General features: G+C 51.8%; 1 protein-coding gene across 1 annotated transcript in view; it reads left to right on the forward strand.

Annotated features, from left to right (window-relative positions):
• Window positions 1–7,749, forward strand: part of KATNAL2 (katanin catalytic subunit A1 like 2) — a 60,563-nt gene extending 52,814 nt beyond the window's left edge. The window contains exons 12-14 of the mRNA XM_045296046.1: window positions 5,681–5,843; window positions 6,709–6,811; window positions 7,344–7,749. Coding sequence (XP_045151981.1) covers window positions 5,681–5,843; window positions 6,709–6,811; window positions 7,344–7,483 — 406 coding nt within the window. The 3' untranslated portion in view covers window positions 7,484–7,749. The remainder of the gene's footprint in view (window positions 1–5,680; window positions 5,844–6,708; window positions 6,812–7,343) is intronic.
• The last annotated feature ends 3,352 nt before the right edge of the window (window positions 7,750–11,101 follow it).

Below are 11,101 nucleotides of genomic sequence, written 5' to 3' on the forward strand. Positions count from 1 at the left end.
AGCGAGTTATTTATCTCCTTAGCGCCTCCAAATGAAGTCATCGAGCTGCTGATTGACAGGCTAAACTCCACCCCTTCACTCTTAATCCTCTCAGATTGACAACAGATTATGTAACTACCATAACATATTAGAGGAGTTCCTTGGCTGTGTGCTTCTGTTTAGGAGAGGCACAGTAAAACGCTCACGGGAATCTCTGCACATGTAAGAGGGGCTTGTCAGCTGTGAACTCCATATCTGGGGGTTCGGATGAGACTTTTTTAGATCAAACCCCAATATCAATGTCATAGGCCTTTTTTTTGTCTGGGACGGAACCTCAGTGAAGATTTTTACATTCTTCTGCGTGGAGATGGGCTGTCAATAATCTTGGGGAGGGCATCTCTATCTCTTAAATTTAGTAATCTAAGTCTTTAGTTTATCTCCCTGTTTTCTATATAGTACCCTGTCTTCAATATGCCAGGTGTCCCCAGTTCAGAAACTCTCTCTTTCACCCTCTACAGGCTTTGGGGAGGGCAGCTCTCCTGCCTGGGAGGTGGGGAAGGAATCCAGGCTCTGTCTCTTTTACAAGCTTCCAAACAATCCCACTTTTTAATGCACTTTCTTCCACACCTCTGAAAGTCCCAGAACGTGTGTACACGTTGCCCAGGTTTCCCACAAATCCCATCAGATGACTTCTCAGCCTCCTGCGTGCGCTCACAGAAATCAGCGCCCCGGCCTGTCTGCCAAGTTACTGTTCACTCTTTATTGTGCCTTCCAGATTCAGAGCCTCTCTGCTGCCCTTCTTCTCTCGTTTTCCTGGGTTCCATCGGTGTGCGCCACCTTAAATTCCCTTTGCTGCTGCTCCAGAAGAGTGCGAGAGGAGCAGAGGGACACGACTGAGCCCTCCCCGTGCCCCTCTCAATAAACCCCTCATCAACCCCTCTCCCCCAAAACAAAGCAATAAAACCTCACTGCCATTGAGTCAGGGCCAGCTCATAGTGACCCTGTAGGACAGGGTGGACCTGCCCCTGAGTTCCCGAGACTGTCACTGTTTCAGGAGCAGACAGCCGATCGCCCTCCTGCAGAGCGGCTGGCGGTTTCAAACTGCCGACTGTTTGGATCAGCTTGATGTGTAACCACTAGGCCACCAGGGCTCCACTCATCACCAATGGTCTGTCTTTATTCCAACCTAGGCATCCTTGGGCATGAAGGACAGGATGTCGTGGCTGGTTATGTGCAACAGATAGTCCAAACACTTACCTGGTGTGGTAGGAGTGCCAGCCAATCCGGACGGATAGATGGCCTCACCGCTGATGCCCGCTGGGCGGTAATCACACCAAGTCTTCGATGAGAGAGGAAGCCCTTGAAAGCACAGAAGCGAGCACCCCGTGACGTGAAGGGCTCCAGATAAAAAGCTGCAGTGACTTGTCCTGGTTTGTCATCCTGGACTCTGTGCCTTGCATGTAAATGCCGGCCTTGAGAGGGAGCAGAAGGAGCCTCTGGTGTGAAACGAATGTCCACAGGCCGGGCGGATCCAGAACAAAGCAAGGGTAGAAGAGCACTCGGCCACGCCGTGCGCAGTCAGGCCCTGCTGGACGGCGGCATCTCGGCTCCAAGGGAAGGAGTAGCAGCAGAGAAAAAGCAGCATCTTTAAGGAAATCGGCTCCCTTGCTTTGGAATTCAGAGACGCTCCCAAGGGGGTGTGGTTCAGCTTTCCAATGTACAAAGAAAGGTTGTGGCAGATCCAGATTCAGAGTAAGGAACCCCCAGCCGGAGGACATTTCGACCATTCTCGGGGTCTTCATGAACAAGAAGTAACTGGCGGTATTTCACGTTCACTGGTTACAAGTGGTTCAGGCAGATCAGCACCCAGGCATCTCCTGCCCTTTATATCTGGAAATCAAGCAATGTTTCTCTTCTCTGTAGGATCTTGAAAATTTAATCTAAAGGGGTTCAGACTCGCGCTTAAAATGATCTGTCGATAATAGGAAGGGCAGGGTAGTCCCAGGTAACTAAGGAACCCCACGAGGGAAAACTCTACTTTGCCCAGTCATTCCACCTCAGACATTTGGAATGGAAAATAAAAAACCCACCTTTTGCAAGTCCCGTGAAAGGACCAGTGTAGGCAAAGATCATGAGCAGATGGTAAAAGCATTTAGCCAGGGCATGGGGAACTGCACACAGATTATTTACCACTTACAAGGAAAAAAATGTTTTCTTGGCAGGGGCGTGCTCTGGGGTCACCAGGTGATCCCCCAATTAAGCACACTGTTATGTGGATCCCGGTGAGCTAGCATATGAACAGACAGCATCATCTGTGACATGGTCTTCCTGCCAACAGTATTTGCCGTGCATCTAAAGCATGCAGGTGTCATTTCCAGGGTAGGCGGCAAAGGAGGAAGAGCAAGTTCCAAGAAGCCATGGGGGGAACAGACAGATCCAATCTGTGGGGGATTCTCCAGCTGGTCTTGTCTCTCCAAGGGGCCAGGGCAAGGAGAGTGATCTTGGTTAAAATAGACTTCAGTGGCATAACTTTGAATCGATTTAGGCTGGACCAAATTATAAAAGATGCTTCGGGTGACTGGAGAGATTTGACACAGCGCAAGCATTAGCTGTGCTCAGCAGTGTCCGTTTGGGTAAGTGTCTTAATGAGATTGCTGTTGTGTAGGAAAGGGTCTCTATCTTTTTCAGAAATGTGTGAACTAATGTATTTAGGGGTGAAGTTTCATGATGTAATTTACTTAGAAATATTTCAGCAAGGATCGATATATAGATACAAAGCAGACTGGGCAAAATGTTAACTGTTGTTCCGCCAAGGTGTTGGTATATGGACGTTCATAGTTTTCGTCTCTGTCCCAAGTACCCTATTAAGAAATTTAGTGAAATGACTAGGCGGGTAGGGGTGGAGGAAGGGCAGATTGATTCAGGGTGGGTTGGAGGCTGGATGGAGCCCTAAAAAGATTGCCTTGAGATCGTCTTCAAGCGTTAAACCAAAAGTATCCCCTGAAGTCGTCGTAGTCGTCACTGTATTATTATTTTTAAAAAAATTTTTGTCACTTTATTTTTAAGTTTAATGTATTTGAATAGCAAACTGACAGCAACAGCACAGAAGACAGGCAACATTAAAAGCATATCCTTGCGCGCAGGACAACTTAGAGCAGCAGAGCTAATGGCCGGAATTGGCCGTGTGATACTGCCACAAACACCATTTGGTTGTCATCAAAGAAATTTACGGGGTCACCACCAGATCGCGGGAGGGTACAGGTGCTATGCGGCTCAGGGCAGCCCCCTGGGGTACCATGCGCGGAACCTAAGCACCACCCTCATTTTCGGCCGCTTCTTCTGTGTGCTCGCTGCCCTCTACCACATCTACTTCCAGCCCCTAATGCGGCAGGAGGAGAATGAGGAGGAGCCGGCTCTCCACCGCCTGGTCTTGCCAGCCTAGGTGCTGCGGCCCCGGGGCTGAAAGTGGGGTCGGATCCCTTTGGCTGGGAGCGAGGCGTGTGGATGTCAGTGTCAGCCGGCCCTCTGTGTGTGTGACTGAGTGTGACTCCTCCCTCCTCCGCGTCCAGAGAACTCAGAAACAAGCCTCAGCCCCAGGAAGGCTTCCCTGGTGCGGGCAGCTTTCCGGAGACAGAGCGCCCTTGCACACCTGTGCGCAGTGCGGGGCCTGTGTCCGTTTAGCCGCTGCCTTCCTGTGCTTGGGCTGAGCGGCCTGGCAGGGCTCTTTGAAAATGTGGAAGTTGATAAAAGGGCTTTGAGAACAAGAAGATACTTGAAAAATAAACACCCCGCCTCCCCATCCTCAGGTGAAGACGGCGCCCCGTGGGAAGGAGGACAGGAGGGCTCTCCTAAGAGCAATCAGTGGTAAAGGAATGGAAGGGAAAATGCGTCTTAAAATTAGGTATTTTTGTTTAAAAAAGAAATTTACTTGTTCCTTAAAAAAAAGTCCAAATGCTAGTATTGTCCAGAAAAAGTGAAGCAGGTTTATTTTAATTGCCGTAAAGGTGGACCGCTGAAACACTCACTGGAACACTTTGACTTACATCGATGCGTTATGTCCCCGCCTTCATGTGAGCGATTCACACACAATGAACGTGGGAAAACTGCCAATGCCCGATTTCTGCCCCCTAATTTTCCATTCGCAATCATATATTCAGGAACTTTTGACCTCGTGGGAAACCCCCAAAAAATCTAATGTCCGGAACGACCAATCACAGGAAGAAGCCACACACACGGCAAAGAATCAAGTGTTCCCCATCACAGTGGCTTCTTAAGCACTTTCTCCACGTGTGCAGCACGCTGGCTGCCTGTCTTTTGGCCTAATTGCTGGCTGTTTGGCAGGGATGGCGCCCAGGTGAGTCTCTTCAAAAAGACCACGGCGATAGACCCCACTGGCCTGCAAGCCACCAATAGCTCACTCAGGAGGCGCAGATCTGTTGGGAAGTCTTGAGCAATACCTTGCACCAGATGCTGGGAAGGACGTTTGGAAATCGGAAAGTTGGTGCATGTCTCCTTTCACGCAAGGCCACAGCACCCCGTCTGTGACAGGGAGCTGTCTTTGCCCTTCCAGCGGGGGCTCCGTCCTGCCAACAGCTGGTGAAGCCAGCCTCGTCCTGGGTGCTTACACACAGGTTGGTAGGCGGGCAGTCTGCTGTGTCCGTACCGACCCCTGCTCACTCTCCTCTTCTTCTGCTGGAGGCCCACAGCAGGCAGGGGCTGCGAACGCAATTCCAAGTTTTCTTAAGATCAGATCCTTTAGCTTGATGGGTGAAGCATGCCTGTCTGGAACTTTGTCCTATTCCAAGATGGAGCGATGCGGGATCCAACTGACAACAGCAGCCCAAAGGATTAAATATGAAATTTAGGGAGCGGTGAGTCATCATGGGGGGAACCACTCAGAGGAAGGCGAGAATGGAGAGTGGGCTTTTGCACGACTCAAAGCTTACTGTCGACACACTGAATGATCCAAGGAGGAACGGTCGACTGGTGCATGTTTTGCTGTGTGTATCCTCAGTACCACCACCAACAAAAGTTTAGTGAAACGACCCTGCAGAAGTGCACAGGCCTGGCCTGACTGCTTGGGGAGCAGCTGGGGTGCGTGGTGGCCCCGCAGGACCGCAGTTGTCTGTGGCCCCCAGGAGGCACATTCCTTCTTTGAGTTCGCTGGAGCAACGGAGGGAGGCAGGTTTTGAGGTCAGAGGCCCTATCAGAGGCCCAATAGGTACACCCTGGCCCCGCCACTCATACTCAAAGACCTCAGTATGCGAGGGCTTTGGAAGAGTGAATGTACTTCCAGAGAGCCCACTTATCCTCAGGGAGGACTTACTTCCGGGCAAGGCGAGATGGAACCCTTCAGGCCTGCAGTGTAGGGGGCGTGCACCCTCGTGGGTGCGGCTGTGTTCATTGGGGTCTTTCCCTCCCCTCCCCAAGTGAAGTCACCTACAAGGACCTCCTTGATAGGATGGGAAGCAGAGTGTATTTTCTTACTCTCCTTTTTCTTTTTTGAAGCCCAGTCCACGCCGCCCACCCTGCCCAAACAGTCTGACCCGGCCGACACACTCAACTAGCGACGCCGAGTCTGAGCCGAATGCAGAACTGCTTCCTGAGAGGAAGCTGTGCTAAATTGTTCCTGAACGAAAGCTGTCACTTAAGAACTGTGTTTCCCGCCCCACCGGGTCCCCTGTTTCTGATGTGATTGCAGGGAGCTGGACTGTGCCATGCTGCGCCGCCTGGAGAAGAGGGTTCTGGTTGATCTCCCCAGCCAGGAGGCCAGGCAGGCCATGATCCACCACTGGCTGCCCCCCGTGAGCAAGTGCAGAGCCCTGGAACTGCACACGCAGCTGGAGTACGGAGTGCTGAGCCAGGTAGCTGCCAAGCTCCGCCCCCTTAGCTGTCATGGAGAGAGGCATCTGCAGGCCAAGGGCTCACCACATGGACAGACTTAGACAGGGGTCTTACCATGAGCTGTGAGGAGCAGTCTCACTCTAGATCCTTAGAAAAGACCCAAGCCGGCCCAGCATTGCAATGGGCCTGTTTTTCATGAACAAGCCCGCTCTCCATCCCTCAGGAACATTCAAGCCGAGAGGAAGAAGGTGATGTAGTGGAAATGGCCAAGGACTTAGAATCAGAGGCCCAATAGGTACACCCTGGCCCCGCCACTCATTAGTTGGGTGACCTCAGAGAAGGCCGTCCCTGAACTTCAGCTCGTCACCTGGGAAATGAGGGTCACGGGTGAGTATAAAGGAGTGCTGTGAAGACTGAGTGGGGGCTCTTTCCCCCTCAGCAAAGCTCTAGGTACATGTCTGTTATCCCCACTGTCACTGGAACCCAATTGTCTAGGGTCTTTGGGGAACTTACCTGATTTGGGTGGGCCCTCAAAACACCCTAATGTCTGACCTCCTTCAATGTAGCTATGTCATTATTGACAAGAACCGAGATGTCAATCAAATCTGAGCCTTAGTGTGGGCACCATGACCCACTGGGCTCACTTGGGTGGCCGGCCTGGCGGGTGCTACATAGGCTGCCAACCATATGCCTCTGGTGGCTTCTCTGTGCTTGGCCTTGGGAAGGTGGTTATTTCCCAGTGTCTGCCCCCAGCCCTAAGGCTCTGGAACCGTGGCGAGCGGGACACTCTAAATAGGGGTCCTTGCATTACATCTGGCCCGTGAGAAGGTCATCTGCATCCCCCGTCTGCTTGCTGACCGCTGGCTGGGTTTGCGGCTGTTTCAGGAGACTGAGGGCTACTCCGGCTCGGACATTAAGCTCGCCTGCAGGGAGGCAGCCATGCGGCCTGTGAGGAAAATCTTCAACACACTGGAAAGTCACCAATCAGGTAGGGTCTGGGCCATCCCGAAGGTGCTCTGGGAGGAAGAAATGTGTTTAAAAATCCCACTTTCACCAGCAGATGGCGCCTTGCCCCTGTTCTTGGTGGGCCAGCACACAGGCAACAGGTGCTTGGTTAAAAGATCCAGCCTGCACTCAACTCATGCCCCCCCTGGTGTCCCGTTTTGGACCACCTCTGCCCGCAGAGGATACACTCCTTAGTGCCGGGCTCTTATTTCTCTGGCAAGCTATGCCATCGGGCTGCATCCATTCGAGGCACTAAATAAATATTAAACAATACTCTGATAACAGTACATTTAAGTTACTTTGGGGGGGGGGCTGGGGGAAGGTGCTTTGGGGCTTCTGAGGCTCACTAAGTTGCACATTAGAGAATTTTCTTTGCACCCTTTTTAGTCTTGCCTTTGCTGCATGAACCATTCGTATGCTGCATTATGCATTGTCTTGAAAGGGCTGTTAGCATCTCAGTGCATTGATCACCACGAGGTCGATGGCTGTGCAGCGCTGCTTGTGTTTTCCTCTAGAGAGCTGCAACCTGCCTCCCATCCACTTGGATACGGTGACCACTGATGATTTTTTGGACGTGTTGGCCCACACCAAGCCATCAGCAAAGAATCTAACAGAGAGATACTCTGCCTGGCAAAGAGACTTCGAGTCTGCGTGAAACCCCACACAGCCAGCCCTGCCACACAGGCAACCACGGGCCTGCTGCGGTCTTAGTGGCAGTGGGCGACGACCATCACGGCTGGAATGGAAAGGAGAAATGACTTCACGAAGGCTGGATTAGCTTGGACCAACTACTGTTTTACAAAACCAGAACTATCCCCCTTCGTTATTTTCTCCACCAGAGAGGCAAAATATTGCACATTTCAATGACGTGGAGATTTTATTTTTCCTTCACAGTAATAGATGGTGTAACATTTTGATGAACAAGTGCCTGTCGTGTACCTCTTAGTGAATGCGGGTCCTCATTTTGATGTAAAAGACGTTTGAGAAGTTGTGTGGGAATGCATGGCCGGGGGGGTGGGTGGGGTGGGGGCGGGCTCTCTGGGGTAGGGCCGCCCACTGGACATAGACTTTGACAGATGGTCTCTGACCAGTCAAGCTTCCAGGGTGAATAGGGGCAGCGGTGGGCCAGGCAGGATATAGGGAGTCTGCTGCTTATTCTTGACAACATTCTGAATCTCATGACTCACTCCGCGCCGGTGAGTTGATTCCGACTCATAGAGACTCTCTAGGCCTGGGCAGAACTGTTCCTGTGGGCTTCCGAGACTGTAACTCCTCCCGGGAGTAGAAAGCCTCCTCTTCCTCAATCTGACCCTGCTCAACCAAACATGCAGCAATCCTCACTCCTTGTGCCTGAGTGGTCTACTGGATCCTCCTGCCTCATTTCCCAAGCCTTCTTTGCCCCTCTTTAAAAAATAACAGAACACAACATTGTCCAAGTCAACGTTTTTCAGGTGTGGAGTTTAGTAAGAACAATTGCGCTTGTGATTAAAAAGAAAGAGGCACCCTCTTCCACCCTCCTTCCCATTCTCGGTGGGTGGGTGCCACCCAGTCGTCGCGACCCCGCCTGGCAGAGGGCCGTCTCAGGGGGTTGTCGTCGCGACCCCGCCTGGCAGAGGGCCGTCTCAGGGGGTTCTCTTGGCTGTCGTCTCCCCAGCCAAGTCGTGCGCCAGTTCTTGCTTCTGTGGAGTTGCTGGCTGGGCTCAGACCTCCACTGTCACGGGCAGCAGCTTCGACAGGGAACGCTCATCTGTCTGTGCAGCCTCTCCTGCTCCTGGCAACCACCGTAAGCGCTGCTCTTAGACCCTGGCCTGTGCTCGCCATGTCGTGCGAGTGAGGCGGTACAGTGCTTGTCCTTTGGTGTTGAACTCTCTTCACTCAACAGGTTTCCAGGTCCATCCATGCTGTAGCATGTATAGATGAATAACAATTGCACGAATCATGTTGGGATTTAAAAAGGTACTCTCTTCCCTCCTCCTTCCCACCCTGTTGGTGTTGGACTTTGTCTTTCTTTAGCCCCCTATGGCCACACACTGCCCTGAAGGGATGTAGCGGACGCTTAGCCCTTTGCTCCCTGACGGACAGGACAGTTAGCTTGCTCCCATCTGTGGCTACTGTGAATAGTGCTGCAGGGAGCATGGGTCTGCTGGTGCCATCGGAGTGGCCGTGCTGAGGCGGCTAGGTACCGAGGAGGGGGACCGCTGGGTCCCCTGGCGGTTCCCGTTGGACTTTCTGAGACACAACCGCAGCCTCCTTTGACATTCCCAGGTAGCAAAGGAGCCCTTTTTGTACCTGGAGCCCCTTTCGTTGGAGTGAACCAGCACCTCCTTGTGGTTTTGATTGGCATCTCTCTACAGGCTAATGCAGTTGAACAGCTTCTCATGTGCTGTTGGCCATGTGAACACCCTCTTTGGTGAAATGGCTATGGCCTTTGCCCATTCTTGGCTTGGGTTGGTCAGATAAGTTGTATGGTTCGATGAGGAGGCTTTTAAAAATTCGTGGAAAAATTCCGTTATCTTTCAACTCCATTTTCCTCCAAACGTTTTGAAGCCCCCTCGTGTATAAATACAGGCATTTGCTGAGGGCCAGACGAGACCTGGTCCTGTGCCTTTCAGAACTGGCAGGTCAGTCACAACAGGTGGACCTGGTGCTTTTGGAGAAAGACGAGGCTTTTAACTCCTGGAGAGAGTCTCCGAAACCCATAGGGGCAGCTCTCCCCGGGCCTGTAGGCTAGGAGTTGGAATTGTCTCAATGGCGGGCGGGTGGGGAGTGTTAGTGCAAGGAAGGATTCCTTGTGGTGTAGTGGGTTATGAGTTGGGCTGCCAACTGCAAGGTCAGCTGTTTGAAACCACCAGCTGCTCTGTGGGAAGACAGATGAGGCGATCTCCTCTCGTAAAGATTTACAGCCGCAGAAACCTTAGGGAGCACTTCCATTCAGTTCATTAGAGTTGACATCGAGTCCGAATTAACTAGCTATCAGGTCGGTGGTTCAAATCTGCTCTGTAGGACAAATGAGGCTATCTGTTCCCCTAAAGCAGTGGTTCTCAACCTTCCTCATGCCGCGGCCCTTAATACAGTTCCTAATGTTGTGGCGACCCCCAACCATAGAATTATTTTCATTGCTACTTCATCACTGTCATTTTGCTACTGTTATGAATCAGGCACCCTGGGTCGTTCGACACCCAAAGGGGTTGTTCCCCACAGGCTGAGAACCGCTGCCCTAAAGATGTAGTCTGGGAAACCATACGTCGGGCTGCTCTGTGTTAGAACCCACTCACTGAGGGCAGGGTTGGTTGGTCGATGCAAGAAAGAAACCCTGCTGGTGCTGTGGGCTGGGCATTGGCTTTGCTGACTGCAAAATAAATGGTTCAAACCCACTAGAGGCTACATGGGAGAAAAATGAGGTTGTCTGCTCCCGTAAAGATGCAGTCTTGGAAACCCTACGAGAGCAGTTCTACTCGGTCCTCTAAGGTCACTGTGACACCCTTAGGAACTGATCTCGTTCGTGCCCGGCAGACTGACTGCCTGTAGAACAAGTTTAAAACAAACAGAAAAAAACACAAAAAAATGTTTTCCTCTTAGAGCGTGCCAACTGTAAATTCCAGCACAAGCACTTAGGTATGACAGTGTGTGTGTAGCTAGTGACACCCTCTGTACAACCCTGACTCGATGGCCAGAGACCGCCGGACTGTTAGATTCCCAGCACCTGCTCTGTTGGGGTCATCTGGTCAGCTTGTCAGTTGGCAGTTTGGGTGCAGCTGTTGGCTCACCTGCTTGTGGCCACGATCGCCTTTTCGGAATCCATAGGCTGCGGCTGCTGACCCCTTGCTGTGGTTGGCCAGGGAAGCACGATCTACTTTCCCAGCCCACACTGAGAGGAGACGCCTGCGAACCGCATGCTTGGGGAGCACCTCCTGCTCCTCTTCCTGACTCTTCAGCATGGGGGTGCTTCTGCCAGCCTTCTCAACAAGTACTTGCAAACCTGTTTCCAGTCCCGACCCCGACCCATGCTTTACACTCGCCATTCCTTTTAAAGATCTCCAAGTTCACCTTCCTTTACTTGAACAGCGGTTCTCACCCTGTGGGTCACGACTCCTTTGTGGGTCGAATGACCCTTTCACAGGGGTCGCCCGATTCATAACAGTAGCAAAATGACAGTGATGAAGTTTCAATGCAAATAATTTTATGGTGGGGGGTCACCATAACATGAGGGTCACGGCATTAGGAAGGCTTCGTTCCCTTGGAAAATCTATCTCGAGTATGTTTTGTTTTTTTT

The sequence above is a fragment of the Echinops telfairi genome, unplaced genomic scaffold (assembly GCF_000313985.2).
Source record: "Echinops telfairi isolate 266 unplaced genomic scaffold, ASM31398v2 ScPeMD7_7400;HRSCAF=8409, whole genome shotgun sequence".
NCBI classification, from domain to species: domain Eukaryota; kingdom Metazoa; phylum Chordata; class Mammalia; order Afrosoricida; family Tenrecidae; genus Echinops; species Echinops telfairi.